Source organism: Manacus vitellinus, unplaced genomic scaffold (assembly GCF_001715985.3).
Source record: "Manacus vitellinus isolate BGI_N305 unplaced genomic scaffold, ASM171598v3 scaffold_0_pilon, whole genome shotgun sequence".
Taxonomy (NCBI): domain Eukaryota; kingdom Metazoa; phylum Chordata; class Aves; order Passeriformes; family Pipridae; genus Manacus; species Manacus vitellinus.
The window spans coordinates 51849311-51865265 of record NW_021938789.1 but is presented as its reverse complement, the minus strand read 5'-3'; the positions used below and the strand labels follow the sequence as shown (position 1 = coordinate 51865265).

At 47.7% G+C, this 15955-nt stretch overlaps 1 protein-coding gene across 1 annotated transcript; it reads left to right on the top strand.

The window, feature by feature from the left end:
- Positions 1-325: 325 nt before the first annotated feature.
- HPSE (heparanase) lies at positions 326-15051 on the top strand. Its single transcript, XM_029959568.1, has 13 exons — positions 326-330; positions 514-828; positions 2877-3022; positions 4374-4499; positions 4775-4948; positions 5422-5593; positions 6193-6240; positions 8283-8376; positions 9705-9811; positions 10685-10799; positions 12525-12643; positions 12798-12944; positions 13654-15051. The coding sequence occupies exons 1-13, from the start codon at positions 326-328 to the stop codon at positions 13811-13813; spliced, it is 1728 nt and encodes a 575-aa protein (XP_029815428.1). The 3' UTR covers positions 13814-15051.
- Positions 15052-15955: the final 904 nt, after the last annotated feature.

Genomic DNA, 15955 nt, shown 5'->3' with positions numbered 1-15955 from the left:
CCTGCAAGGCCAGCTGTTGCTGAAGAAGGAATTTTGCAAGGAACACCTTGGGGGCAGACCCAGAGCATGCTCGAATCTTTATTGTAACAGTAATTCCAAGTTTCATGTTTCTATAATTAAGAAAAATCCCTGTTCCAACAGCGTTGTAGCAGGGGGAGGCGGGTTTCAATCTGACCTGGCTGTGACTCTGTTTCCCGCATCGGAGGCCCGTGGCTGGGCTGCCAGCCCGACATTTTAGCCCTCGAGCAGCAGCGTTCATCCTGCAGCGATTTTCCAGCCCGCTGTTTGTGCAGGCAGCTGCCCAGGGCCGCTCGGGCAGGGCGCGATGCCGTAAGAAGCGGCCGATCGGCTGCAAGGCTGCAAAGGCGTGAGCAGGCAAGGAACCAGCTTGAAACCCAGGTTCATTTTGCAATGGTTGAGGCAGCTGGGAAGGTTGAGGCTTCAAGGGTTGAGGCAGCTTCAGGTGTCCTGGACCTGATTTGATGCTCGAATAGATGCGATTGCAGCCCTAAGCCGCTTCCAGAGGGTGAGGAGGGTCCTGCTCACGCCGGCCCCGTCCTTCCCGGCGGGGAGCGCAGGGCTGCACCCCCTGGCCCGCCCTCCGCGGGGGTGGTGCCGGCGGCGGCGGGCCGGGAGCGGAGGATGCTTGCCGCTGCTGCTGCTGCTTTGCTGCTGTTTGTGCTTGCCGGCGCTGGCGGGGGGCAGGGGCAGGTTGGTGCTGCGACTGGGCTCCGGGCAGCCCCCGCGCCCCGGAGGTGACCCGGATTTCCTCTCCCTTACTCTGGATGCCAGCCTGGCCCGGGATCCGCGCTTTGTCGCCTTGCTCAGGTGAGCCACGTCTCGCTTCTTTGGGCAAAGGAAAAAAGGTCCTGGGGAGAGGAGGGGCACGACAGAGGGGTCCCCCTGGGCAAGGGGAGAGGTCCTCGGCAGGCAGAGAAGTCCGCAGCCACGGGGATGTGGGGGGAGCCCTGTCATCCCGACGGAGAACAGGAAAATGCGCTGCGGAGCGAGATGGGGGGAACGGGGAACCCCCCATCCCTGGAACTGGGGTCGGGGGAGGCTGCTGGATCACTTCTGCTTCGGGATTCACCAATTCCATCCTCCCAGGGCAGCAAGGCGGTACCTTCCGCGGGTGCGAGCCGCGCCGGCTCGATTGTGGTCGGGGAATGAGTAGCTGGGCTGGGTGGATGCAGGGAAGGGGCAGCTCGGGGATGAACCTGGGAGAGGAGCTCCTTTGCGAGCAGAAAAAAAGGAGAAGGAAACTGAGGGAACTGGGGTTGTTTGACAAACGGAGGCTCAGGCGAGACCTTATCGCTCTTTTACAACTACCGGAAAGGAGGCTGTAACGAGGTGTGGTTCGGTCTCTTCTCCCAGGTAACAAGTGACTGGTGGAGAGGAAACGACATCAAGTTGCATCAGGGGAGATTTAGATTGGATATTAAGTAAAATAGGCATCGGAACAGGGAAGTGGTAGGATCACCATTCTTGAAAGTGTTCAAAAAACCTATGGATGTGGCACTTTGGGACATAGTTTATGTGGTTTAGTGTTGAACATGGCAGTGCTGGGTTAGTGTTTGGATTTTATGATCTTAGAGTTCTTTTCCAAGCTTAACGATTCTGTGAATTATACAGAACAAAGGCGTTATGTGTGGAGGGGCTGGGGGCTGCTATTCCTGCTGTTCCACAGGATAAAAATCATCTGAGCCCTCAGGTAACTTGGCAGACTTATGTCAACATGAAGTCAAATAAATGCTGAGGAGGGTCTGTCACCACCAAAGCTGAACCGAGAGATCCAACACATGAAGTCTTTTTTCTCCCTGGGTAACATTAAACAACTCTGGACTGCTGGGTAATGGTGTTCCCTGCCCGTTCTTTTGCCTCTGACCTCTCTTCTGCCTTTTCTTCCCTGCTTTTGCTCTATTTTTTTATCTTTTTTTTTTTTCCTTTTTTATTCTCTCTTTTTTTTTTTTTTTTGGAAACTGTTTTAATTCTTCCCTTTTCATCTCTCTGATCGCATTTTTCATCCCCACTGTATTTCTCCAGTCCAGATTTCTCTCCTCTCACCACTTTCATCTTTTCCTCCTCACCGAGGTGGGGAGAGAGGCGTCACCAGCTTTACTGGAGAGGGCTCAGGTCCCCAACCTCCAGCCCCAACCAAACGCCTTGGGGTTCACTCTGGGGCCAGCCCTGCCACCAAGAGGAGTGGGAAGTACTCAGTGGCCTCTAATCTGCTGTTTGTCACCACTGGGCAGATAAGGCTGATGTGCCTGGTGTCCTTCATCCCCCAGTGAGGGCTGGGTGTCAGTGCTGCGCATCCTGCACGGGGTGTATCCAAGTAACAGAGGCAGAGTTGTGTTCTTTTGTGCACCTGCTTTGCTAAAGCTAACACCTGCCCCAGCATGGACTCTTAATCTCTCTTAGGTACAAAAAAGATTGCTTTGGCTGTTTTTGATTGAAAGGGGGACTGATGATGGAAAGTCAGTTTTATGCCCACCTTCTCAGGGGACTGTTATGTGAGTGTTGCATAAACAAAACCAAAAGGTCTAGGTGAGAGGCATGTTTAGGATAAAAAAAATACCTGTTTTGAAATATCACCTTACTTTTCTTCAAGGATTTGGCTCCCTGCCTGTGCCCATGTTCCCTCAGGCATGTCTTCACCTTGTTGCCTCATCAATGCTCTCCTGGCTCACCTGGCCAGCAGTGTCCCTGTTGTACAGTGCAGAGGGCTGGGACACAGATCCAGGCAGGTGTCAGGAGTGCCCTGAGTGAACTGGATAGCCCCAAGTCACTGCAGCATATTCCTCCAAGTACTTCCCATATTTAGCCTCTACACCAAAGCTACAGTGGTTTTCTGTTTCTCAATGTTCCTTCCTCAGCAATCCCAAACTGCGTGCACTGGCGACAGCCCTGTCCCCAGGCTTCCTGAGGTTCGGCGGCACTGAGACAGATTTTCTTATCTTTGATCCCAACAAAGACTCAACTTCAGAAGAAAAAATCCTCTGGGAACTTCAGGCACAGCAAGGTAAAATGAGCATCAATGTGTTAGACTCAAAACCGTCCTGGGTTTAGGAGACGACTTTGATGCAGGCTGGGGATGCTGCAAGGGCACGGCAGCAGTGCTGGGTGTCCTCCACAGGGTCATCATTCCTCTCCTCCATGGACAGGAGATCCATGGACCTTCAGCACAGTTTGTGGGAAGAGCTGTGCCAGCCATTGGAAAGTGAGAAAGAATGTGGGGGACTGAAATCTGCCATGGCATCTCTGCTGAGACTCTCCCTTTGCTGCTCTGTGCTCCTTGCAGCAGTCTTGGGATCTCCCACACTGCCTGGGAGGTGTTCAAGGCCAGCTCAAAAGCTGTGGCTTCATTATGAAAATCAAGTAAGAGATGGAAGAAATAATCTGAGGAGAACACAGTGCATGATTTCTCTGTGCTGGCCAAAGCCAGAGAGCTAGGCGGGGAGTGCAGCCTTGCCCTCCTGTGTCTGACAGGGCAAGCACGGATCCGCTGGACCACTGCCAACTGCTTGAGATTGGTATTTTCTCTTTAAACTTAGCAAAAGCACATAAACCCTTCTAGAGGTGTTTCCAACGAAAAATTTCCCATCTGTTCCTGTGGTACATAGCACAACAGCGCAATCATACCTTACTGTACAACCAGGGATGCTCGATTTTGAGGTCGAGTGGTACTTTTCCCTTCGTATCACTTCCCTAAGTAGCTGCCTCCTGTGACCCTGGCTCGTGCCTTCCTCTCTTTAGGAAGAGGAACTTCTTCAGGTTGTGGCTTGTTTCTGGTTTGTGTGCCAAGAAAAAACATGAGCTCTGAAGAACAAGTGTCTCATGACTCCTGCCAGCGTTGCTGCTGGAGCCATGCGGGGGATGCAGCACTTTCCTCTGCACAGGACAGGCAGTGCAGGAAGCATTGCCCCGTTTGTGCCCACAACAAGGTGGGCTATGATCCCTGCCACACCACTGCATGTCAGGACAGCTTATCTGCTCCTTGGGCATGGCAATCTATGCTTTGTCAGGTCACTGGAACGAGGTTTTCCGGATAGTGCTGCAAAAAAACAATTTACTGGGGATTGACTGCCACAATACCAGCTTACAGCTCAGTCTTCCCTCACCCCACTATCTCCATCACCTCAAACTGAAAAATATGCATTTTTTTACATAGTATCTGTTTATGCATCAAGCCAGCCCTCTTTTCCTATGTCGTTAATGCTATGCAAGTAGCAATGCATTTCACAGAAGTGCACGACCAGCTCTCAGGCTGGAACCAAGGAATTGTGGTTCCTCCTGAGGGATGCAACCCTTCACGCGTTGGACCCTGGCTATAAAGGTGAGGACTTAATTTCTATCAACCTTCTACCCTACAGAGGCTTGTGGCTCAACACCTGTGTTCTCTGCTGTTGAGAAGCTGCTGCTGGTCCAGTGGCCCAGCCAGGAGAAGCTGATTCTTGCTGAGCAGAACTGGAAAAAGCACAAAAACACCACCATTACAAGTAAGACTTTGATGGATTTCTCTGTAGGGTTTATAAACAAGGAGGTGCAAATCTCTGCCCCACAGTAAAAGGGTTGTAGGCTGTCAGGAGGTGAAACCACTGAAAAATAAACATTTTACCTCCTTAGCAAAATATTCAAAGAACTCTTTTTCTACTGTTTGCACATCTGCAGCATCAGACTAAATAAATGTGGGCAGTACAATTGTTGCTTGGCTGGAGCTCAACTAGCACAGTGTAACCTTGGGATAAACATACTCCCTTTCTCCTCTGTGCAGAAAATACCCTGGATATTCTCTACAGCTTTGCAAACTGCTCAGGGTTTAACCTGATCTTTGGACTCAATGCCTTGCTGCGGAAAGGTGGTTTGCAGTGGGACAGCTCGAATGCCCAGACGCTGCTGGACTACTGTGCCTCACAGAGCTACAACATCTCCTGGGAGCTTGGGAATGGTAAGTGCAAAGCCTGCTTGTTGGCCAGGCCAGCTGTCACCTGGGAAAGTACCACCACAGGGTATGGGCTGGTAGTTTTGAATCATTTGGATGATGGCACATAAAGGCAAGGTGATGTTTTATTAAGAAACATTAAGGTCTTAATTTGCAGGGAGGGATTTTATGAGAAGATCCAATGAATGAGCAAATTGAGGTGATTTTGCTTCTCCTACCAAGGCTTTTAGATGAGGTGAACGACATTCCTCAAGGTGCAGGATGTCACCTATCGAGACTGGCTAGGATAGAGTGCTGGAGAGCAGCACACTGCATCCCCCAGGCTTTTGATTTCATGCTTACTACCTTCAAATATCTCACTCGTACCCTACCAGATCAGGTGAAGCCTTAGGGGACTGGTGCTCCCCATGTGGAACAAGCTGCCCTATTTTGTGTCCCAGAACTAGAGTGGGGTGTTGATGTGCACGTGTCTTTCCCAGAGCCCAACAGCTTCAGGAAGAAATCTGGCATCCACATCGACGGCTCCCAGCTGGGGCAAGATTTTATTCACTTACGCCAACTTCTGAATAACTACACCCTCTACCAGCATGCAAAGCTCTACGGTCCCGATGTTGGGCAGCCCAGGAAGCACACACAGAGACTGCTGAGAAGGTAGGGCTGTGGGGCACCAGCAGCACCCTCCAGTGTGGGGCAGGTGTGGATAGTGGTACTTTATCTGCATCCAGATGCAGGGGGCATGAGGACGCATCTGAGCAGGGTTTTAAGGATTTTCTGTTCCAAATCAATAGTACAAATGTACGAATGGACACACCTGGTCTACTTGAGAACAATTTCATTGCATATTTTCTTTAAATTAGAAACATGGATTTTTTTCCCCTTGACTGAGAACAGCTAAAGCCTTACCTGCATGCATGAGCTCAAGGCTTAAACATTCAGCCGGTTGAAACTCAGCTGCTGGCAATATGTCAGTGGTCTGCATGCTTTTCCACTGAGCACTGGCTGTACTGCTGTGCTAACAAGGGCTTTTTGCCCTAGAAACCCCTGTGTGTTAAACATTAATTCATCCTCCCAGCAACCTGCTGAGGCAGCCAGGCTGCCCGAAGCCTGTGGTCCCAAAGCATTCACGGTCACTGCTGCCAGCCGGGGGCAGAGGGGAGGGCTGTGCATGGTGGCTCGCTTGTGGGGGGGCCGTGACCGATCACCAGTACCTCCTAACCCCCTGCTCTCCACCACATTCCCTCTGGTTGCAGCTTCCTGAAATCGGGAGGGAAGGTGATCGACTCTGTCACGTGGCACCAGTAAGTACCACTTGAATGCCATTGTCACTCTGATTACTGCCTGTTTTCTTCACAAAACGTCGGTTTGAACATCTCAGCAGGAAGGAGGGGGGTGAAATACCCTTTTCAGCAGTTCCTCGGGGGCCTCTCCACAAACTTTTCTGTTCAGAATAAGAGAGGAATTGAGGAGAGAAGTGCAGAAACCTCCAAAGAGGCTACTTGGTGCAGAGACCCAAAAGCAGTGGGGGGGGGGGGTAGCATAGGCACAGCTGCAGGGAATGCCATGTGTGCAAGACAGTCATTTTGCTTGCTAAATATGTGCATGGAGAAAAACAGAAGTGGGATGTGGGAAAAAAGATGACGTAGCAGCTTTTCTTCTCACAGGAGCGTGAGGGGTTACGTCAGTCATATGGCTCTCTCCTGCACGAGGAGAGTTTCTGCAGAGGTTGAGCCTTTTTGCATATGCATTTCAACACGTACCAAAAGCTAGTGAGATCTGAGCTGCAGTCCTAGTTGTTTCAAAGCTCCAAGCTGCCACTCCTTGCAAATAAAATGCACTTTCCCATGGGAAGAAGGGGGTGTTGTACAAAAGGAAAATAAGATGGCTCAAGCTTACTCAGCGGAGATGCCTCTGCTGAACCTCTGTGAGAGCAGAAGGTTTTTAATGTAAAGTTTTAAACAACCTAAGGGTGGCTAGACTTTTAAAACAGAGTCAGTACCCCTGACATTGATTCTTCTCTTGGCTTTAGAAAGGCTGAACCTGCTTAAGTGAAAGCTTCACTTGCTGAAAGCAAATTCAGGGAGTCACTGATGATCCTGTTGACAAATGCACCCAACTCCTTCTAAAAAGTGCAACAGAAGCCTCGTGAGCTGATATGTTGTGCTGCCTTTTTTTCTCTCTATTTATTTCTACTTGATATAAATGAAAAGCCCTGCAGGTCTGGCTGACTCCTACCCATGGAGAAGGGATAGTAGCTTTTCCTGTTCCCTTAGGTTTGCTCTCCAAGTGAGTCTGGGCTCTGTGTGGGTAACTGGCCCTCAGATCCCACCTGTAGTGCAAGCAGCACCAGCACAGTCCCAGCCCTTTGCTCTTATGCCTGGCTTAGATATGCAGGTTTAAAAGGCTCAGGTGGCAAGTTGGCAGCAGGGCACCTGCCATGAAGCCCTTGTGCTTGAAAGACTTTTCTGTGTGAAGGCAGGTATTTTTCCTGGAGTCAAATGCAGCACAGTGACGTGCAGCAGTCAGATGAGAGTGGGAAAAGATGCACATACTTCTATTACATACATATGTGTATATATATATGACTTGTCTATGCATTTTGAACTGCTAGAAAGGCATGAAACTTGTCCTCTCCCTGTCCTGGGCTGTTCTTGCCCTTCCTGTGGCCACCTTTGCTTTAAGTGGACATGTGTTATTTTCTTTACTAATTTAGGATTATCAGGTTTTAGCTTCCCCTTGTGGCTAGAAGGCTTCAGCTACTTCTGGTAGAACTGAGTGACAGCACAAAAAATACAAAACCCACAAGGATCCCAATTTCCCGTTCTTTATTTGGACAAACCAGACTTAAAAGCTCTACTGCTCCTAGTGAAGGCCAAACTTCATCCCATAGGGATGCCTACATCCTGTTCCCCTCCAAATGGCCAAAATATTCCAACAGAGGGACAGAAGCTGGGATCTGATATTTTTAATATATAACTTGATACAGTAATGCAAGTACTCATCTAGGAGTGTCGGACTCCTCAGCAAGAGAAGGTTTGCAGAAGCTGGCTTTTACCCAGGGATGTTTTCCTAATTCTAAATGAGTAGAGGCAAACAAACCTACTACTTTTGCTGTTGGAGATTTCTGTGATATCCTGCCTCCATCGAGGTAGTTATACCTGACAGTCCCTTAAATACAAATGAAATATCTACACATTTGGAAAGCAAAATAATAAAAAGACCTGGACAAAAAAATAGTGCTGTGGATAAATGTATCAAGCAGCTGAATACTTTTGGTGGTATTTTGTACCACTGGTGGTATTTTTCCTTAATTTTGGCTATGTTTTTTCTTTCCTATTTTCAGTTACTATGTGAATGGACGGAGTGCGACAAGGAGGGATTTCTTGAGCCCTGAAGTGCTGGATACCTTTGCCACAGCTATACATGAAGTCCTGGAGGTAGCTTGTCCTGTTCAATCATTCCCATGTTCAGTTTCATAGAATCATAGAATCAGCCAGGTTGGAAAGGACCTCCAAGATCATCAAGTCCAACCCTTGATCCACTACCGCTGGGGTTACTAGACCATGGCACTAAGTGTCACATCCAGTCTCATCTTAAAAACCTCCAGGGATGGAGAATCCACCACTTCCCTGGGCAGCCCATTCCAGTGCCTGATTACTCTCTCTGTAAAGAATTTCTTCCTAACATCTAACCCAAACCTTCCCTGGCAGAGCTTAAGACCATGCCCTCTTGTCTTACTGAGAGCTACCTAGGAGAAGAGACCAACCCCCACCTGGCTACAACCTCCTTTCAGGGAGTTGCAGAGAGTGATGAGGTCTCCCCTGAGCCTCCCCTTCTCCAGGCTGAACAGCCCCAGCTCCCTCAGCCTCTCCTCATAGGACTTGTGCTCGAGTCTCTTCACCAGCCTTGTTGCTCTTCCCTGGACCTGCTCCAGCCCCTCAATATCCTTCCTGAACTGAGGGGCCCAGAACTGGACACAGCACTCCAGGTGTGGCCTCACCAGTGCTGAGTACAGGGGAAGAATCACTTCCCTGGTCCTGCTGGCCACACTGTTCCTGATCCAGGCCAGGATGTCATTGGCCTTCTTGGCCACCTGGGCACACTGCTGGCTCATGTTCAGCTTCCTGGCAATCCAAACTCCCAGGTCCCTTTCTGCCTGGCTGCTCTCCAGCCACACTGTGCTCATTCTTCCTGGGGGTCAGCAAACTTTCCAGTATAAAGCACAATTTCTTCCTAGCAATGAACAGGGGTCCTCAAAGCTTGGTTGCTGCTGACATTGTAAACTTAAAAAAAAAAATTAAAATTAACTATACTAATAATGAATGAGCTCCAACAGTTTGCCAGGCAGCAAGCATGGTGCCAGATGCATCACACACCTACAACATTCCCATTTATTGAGGTAGTTGTTACTCAGGGATGTAATTTTTGGTCGTTCCATCCCCCCACCCCATTTTTTTTGTATTTTTTGATCCTGAGAACATTATAACTTAGAATACAGCACTACTCTGCACAAGAAGATTTACAGGACCTGGATTTTAGCGATGTTTGCCTTATTTTACATGGGTTTTGGAGGCAGTGGGATGTAAATCTACTTCTAGTCTTTTTGATAAAAATTTCTGTGATATCCCATCTCATCTGGTGATATCCCTTAAATGCAAACACCGTACAAAGGCTTTTGGCTAAAGTACAATATGTCACTTATTTCAGCAGCCCAAAAACTTAACTGTTGTCCCTTTCTCTTCTTCTCTAATGCTACACTGGCCAGGTTGTCGATGGGACCGTGCCCAACAAGAAGGTCTGGCTGGGAGAGACAAGCTCTGCCTATGGAGGGGGAGCTCCCAGACTGTCCAACACTTATGTTGCTGGCTTTATGTGAGTGCCATGTCCCAGGTGTGGGGGAATTACACATTTTACCTGCTGAAGGGCCTGTGTACCTGCACCATGGAGGAACGTGGCTTCCTCAGGCTTCCTGGGGAGTGCAGGCAGTGGGTGGGTTGAGGATTGTAACCCTCCCATCACTCCCTCTGTGCTTCCCCTGTGCCTGAGGTTCAATGTACACCCAGGCAATAGCAGATTCCCACAGGAAATGGGGGATGAGAAGCATGAGAAGGCTGTATTTCTGCCCTCAAATCTGCAACGCCAACTCTGTCCTTTTGTGAGGAAAGAAAGACACACAGGTGTCCTTTTCTTATGCCATCCTTTGACCACCATGAAATAACCAATCAAAAGCCAATTTAGTCACAAAACAATTTTCTCCAAGGACACCAACTATAGTATTTGGTTGAAATTAAAGAATTCATGCTTTTATTAGAACTTTAATCAGTTTGCACATTCAGGGAGATAAAATTGCATTGGAATATGATGACGTTTTCATCAGGGTCTGGTAGGTCACGAATCAAAGCTGGTTAACAACAGGCAACCTTGTCATTGGTGTGATGATTTCCCTCAGCCTTTAAACCTTTGGCCAATTCAGGAGCATCCACTGCCGCTCCTGTTTTCCACTGTCTGCAGACAAGGGAGTGGAGCAACTGTTCCCACCAACTCAGACTTCCAGAGGTGGTCTGGAATTATTTTTTAATGTAATCATGGAAGATTTGAATTGAAATTACTTGTGTGATTTTAAGGAAGTCAGCATCATGTGCTAATTCTTGCTTTTCTGCTTCCCAAGCTGGTTGGAGACGGGCAATAGAGTGCAACTGAGGTCAGCAATTTCATCTGCATGACATTTGCCTCATTTTTTGGCAGGTGGTTGGACAAACTCGGGCTTTCAGCCAGGAAGGGGATTGATGTGGTGATGAGACAGGTTTTCTTCGGGGCAGGGACCTACCACCTGGTGGATGCCAACTTCGAGCCTTTGCCGGTATGTAAGGAACCCTCCTAACATCACCCGAATGCAGCAGGTACTTCTGCACAGGCAGCACTGGCTGGGGAGGCACAAGTCAGCTATTTTAACAACTTTTTTTGTTGAATAGTTGCAGTTATCCTTGTACCTAAAGTTATCTCGGTTCATTATGCGTTAACATATTACATAAATATTATATATACAAGATATTTACTGCAATTGCAGGAATGCAGCCACTCTTCAGCACAGCAGAGACTGATTTGTGGGACATGATGCTCGGGTTTGTGTGCAGATACTTCTGGAGCTCACAAGGCTTTTCTAGATGGACTGGTTTTGTTAGAGTACTCCTCAGCTGAGTGATGAGTAATTTTTAAACAGAAGTGATACAAGTTATTAAAATAAATTATATCCCAGGTGAAAACCAGGCCAGCATGAAGTCAAGACTCAAGCATTTTGTAGCTCATGAGCATATTCAGCCTTCAGTAGTGGCTGAAGGATAATTAAATTGAAATTACATTTAGTATAGGATAATTAAATTGAAATATACATTTAGTATAGTTTGATTCATTAGGAAATAACATTCTGTTGTGATGAAACTTCATTATTTGAACTATACATTGTTCTTGCATGTACAGCATGTTTCTTTGCACTACTAGCACTTAGCTTGAGGTGAGAGGATAGCATCTTTCTTTTTAGCTTTCCTCTCATTTTTCTGTTTCCAAATTGTGATTTTCACAGATGGCCATAGAGACCACCTGAAAGAAAACCCAGCATATGGGGATTTTCCATCACTCTTGTTCAGCTGGTCCTTATGCTAGAGGCTGCATTATCAGGCTTGTTGCTTTGGGCTTTTTATTCCTTCATTTAAAATAGATTTAATTTGGACCGAAACTATGTGCCTTATTCCTCACCTACAGGCAGTACAGATGCTAATCAAGCTAATTATGCCTCTGAGGCAGGGAAATCTGGACCCAGGTCCATCAGTTGTAGTTAGCACAGAAATAAAGAAGCACAGCAGTGTCTGAAGGCTGCACCTCCTTGCAGAGGGGCTGAGCGTGAAGGCTGATAGGAAAAGTAATTTCCCAGGCTCATAGTGAGTCAGGAGAGAAACACGACAGTTTTCCTTCTAGGAAAGCCTCAAAGACAGACAGATTTGCTGGGAGAAGCTCTCTGAAAGCCTGGAAAGATCTGTTAAAAATGAGTCTGCACTGGGCGTCATCCCGCTCTGAGGCATCATTCTGGGGTGTCAGAGGATGCACGCATCACTGAGGTTCAGAAATCAATTCTGAGACCTATTCAAAAGCACATCATTAATGAAAGGGGTTAAAGTTGTTGGGGGCTTCTTCCTAACATCGTGTCTGTACATTAGGCACAAGCTTTCCCGCAGGAAGGTCAGCTTATTCCCTGTGTTCAGCCCTGAGGTGCTACAGAGAGCCCTGTAGTAGGGTGTTTCCCAAATTTAAACAGTCTCTCCCTGGTAGGAAGAGCTCTGATAGTTGCATATGAAGGAGAAAATGACTTTGGGGTACCTTGTAAACACAGCTGTTCTGCAGGTTGGAGGCAGGTTTCCTCTTTAGTTATGCTGTTTGTGAGAATTTAAATAGATACGGTGAAAAACTTGGTAAAGCAGAAAGCTATGGGGGAAACTCCCCTGAAATCAGAGCAAAATGAATGTTATGTCAGGCACCATGTGGAGTACCTGGCATGTACACAAGGGCTTACATGTGTTTCTGTGCCTCCCAGGACTACTGGCTCTCACTGCTCTACAAGAGGTTGGTGGGTACCAAGGTGCTGCAGGTCGGCCTGGCAGGAGCCAATGAGAGGAAGCTCCGTGTCTACCTCCACTGCACGAACACCCTCAAGTAAGCCTCTAGAGAGGGCCAAATACCCAAAAAACTGAGCCCATGGCCACCCCCAGGCCAACAAGCATGATTTGGGACAGTGCAAGGTCGCACATCATTCATGTGAAACCTCTTTCTCTCCTGATCCCCACCATCATCTTCTCCTGCCTTGCAGCCCAAAGTACAGAGAAGGGGACGTGACACTGTTTGTCCTAAACCTCTACAACATCACCCAGCATTTGCAGCTACCGGATTACCTATCCAGCAAGCACGTGGATCAGTACCTCTTACTGCCTCATGGCAAAGAGAATATACTTTCCAGGTAAGTGTGCAATTCCTCCTGTCCCTGTCGAAAGGGCTGTGAGTAGAGGTAGATGGTCTTTAAAACCTCCCCTTGTTCAATTTGCAAGGGGGAGAAAGAGGCTACCATTCAGTCATCTGGGTTTTTTTTCAGTAAAATCTGACTTCTGTTTAATCAGGTCTCCTAAACTCAGTCTGCTGAAAGCTTGCTAAGGTACAAGGACACTTACTTGATGTTAATTGGGAAGTTTTTTTCTGGCAGGTTTCAGGGCTCTGGACCAGCTGCCAAAGTCCTTTTTCTTTTGCACAAGCACAGGAATATTGCTTTCCCAAATGCTGGGTCCTGATTTACAGCAACATGTTCAGGCTTTGTATGCTGGGGATTTTTGGGGTTTTTTTGTTATCGCTAAGGCTTCTGCATGGGAAGGATCTTCTCCATGGGCATAGAAGATACCTTAATAATTACAGGAGAAAAGGCAGTTAAAATCTGTGTTTTTCAAAGCCCGCTTTGCTCTTACCTCACTGGAAGACTAAGAAACATGTAGTTTTCATTGTGCTTGTGCTACACTCTAAAGGACTCCTCGCAGAGGGAGTGCTGCAGATGCTCTTCCCTCGAGGGAAGTTTAGTTTGGCTTTGGGCTGAGTTAATGTTTACACTCAGGTCCGGAGCTATTTGTGCTTGATGGCAAACAGAGCACAGCTGCCCAAACAGTCTCTCTGTCCCTCTCCAGGTCTATTGAGCTGAATGGCCATGTGCTACGGATGGTGGATGACAAAACACTGCCAGAGCTTATCGAAAAGCCCCTTGGTCCCGGCAGTGTACTCGGCCTCCCAGCCTTCTCTTACGGCTTTTATGTTATCAAAAACGCCAAAGCTGTTGCTTGCATTTAAATGATTAATACCCACATGCAGGATAAATGTAAAGCACTTGGCTAGTAGGGGATTTTAATCCTAGAAATTCACTTTTCTACCATGGGATTTAATTCTGGTAAGGGATGCAAATGTGGCAGCACTGGTACGATCTGTGGGCTGGGCAAGACATGAGGGCCCACTGGGTAATTTGTACGTGAAAGATGCTTATTCAGCTCCCAGGAGAATTATCCAGGTAGAGCAAGACCAGGCAGGGGCTGCTTTTGCTCTTGGTCCAGCCTGTGTCGCTCCACTTGAGCAGGGGGCCCTTCTCCAGGCCATGCACGGAGCCACATCAGCTTCTCACACTGTGCTTGGGGCTCTGCCAGCCTGGGAACTGCAGTCTCCCCTCTCTCTCGTTTCTGCAAGCACAGCTCTAGAAGCAGTTTCTTCAAAAGCTCGCCTTCAGAAAAGATGAGCAGGGTTTTTATTTTAGCTGTACAGCTGTGACTCTGCCTGTACCACGTGGGGAAGCCCAAGAAGGCGTTGTAGTTGCTGAGGGCATCTTGAGGTGGAAAGTGTGGACGTGGATAGCAATCCAAGGTCAGGGTGCCTGCAGGGGGAAAGACCTTGCAGAGAAACCAGGTCCTCTATCAGGTTTGGGGCAGTAACACACATTTTTCCCAAGCTAGTTGAGTTCAGTCACAAGATGGAGCTGTGGCCATGTGCCTTACAAAGGCAAGTTTCTGACACATGAAATGCAGGCCGTTCCTGTGGGGTGGTCTACCTCTGCCATAACGCACTTCATCCCTGCGAGGAAAGGAGAGGAGCCCACCAGCACCCCTCTGTGGTCAGGGGGCTCCATGGTGAGAGTTCAGAAGTCCTCAACCTTCACCACCCCACAGGCAGTTCAGCTGGAAAGGACTTCCCTGAACCGATTTGCAGGTGAAGATCTCTCTGCTTTACACTCCCTAATTCACTAAGGTCTTCTCTTCGAGGAAATGGAGTAGGAAAGAGACTGAGCAAACCACTCACCCCTCAACCATCAGAGGGATGTCAGTGGCCTTAGAGATCCTGAGGACAAAACTCCCAGCCAGGCTGACATCCTTCCCACTGGGAAAATAGCCATTTTGCCCAGAAATCTGTGTTGGTGGTGGCTTTTCTCCCCAGCTATGCCTTCCCCATGCCCACCCTGTTGCAGTTCCATGTGCCACCGGCCACTGGTCTGCAGGGTAACAAAAGGTCTTGGACAATACCTGTGGCCTCCCAGACGCGTTGGAGATTTGCATCTGCTTTCCTTGAAGATATGTAACCCCTACCACTGTCAATGCCTTATGATATTGCGAGCACAGCAGGGAAAAACAACACCACACCACTGTACTTCCCTTTTTAAGCTTTAAAAAGATGCTACCAGCCACATGGGGTTTCAACTCAGGGCAGGGAACCTTTTTTAATGAGAGGACTTTAAAAACAGATGTACTTTTGTATCTGTGATGAAAACCTGCACAATAAAAGGGTTATGTTAAAGTTTAGTGTGTCAAAGGAGCGTTTGTTTGCATCCATAGAGCAGATGCATTCTGTGAAGGGTTATGTATCAGGGGATAAAACAGATCAGAAATGAGAAAGGCTGTTTGTTTACACTGTCCAGGTTCCATAAAAGAAGTGAAGAGAGTGTAAGATGGAGTGAAAAGTCTTACATAAAGTGAATAATTTATTATTATTGTTATTATTATTATGTAATTTACAACTAAAACATAAAAGTTATTATTTGCCTGGTAGTTTCTTTTTAGAACTTTCCTAACAGTTTTGTTTATTCCAATGCTTGTGACTTTTATATTTGAAGATTTTAATTAAAGTGATTTATACCAGCTTTTGGCAATCTTTGGGGTTTTTTTTTAAAACTTCTTTTTGACACACTGATACCACAACACTCCCTACTTTTCTTTTGGTCATGCATCACCTGTACTTTGGTTACCAACAAGAGTACCCAAGCACATGAAAATGAAAGAAATCATACCCAGTTTGGAGCGTTTCAATTGTAGTTGACCACCAGTTCACAAGTCCTCCACCCCAGGGTCTGACTTAGATTCAAAACATGTGTTGGTTATTGGCACACAGGAACTACTAGGAGGGGCACAGGGATGTCCGGGCATGCAAATGACAGCTGCTCCCTACCGTGTCTCC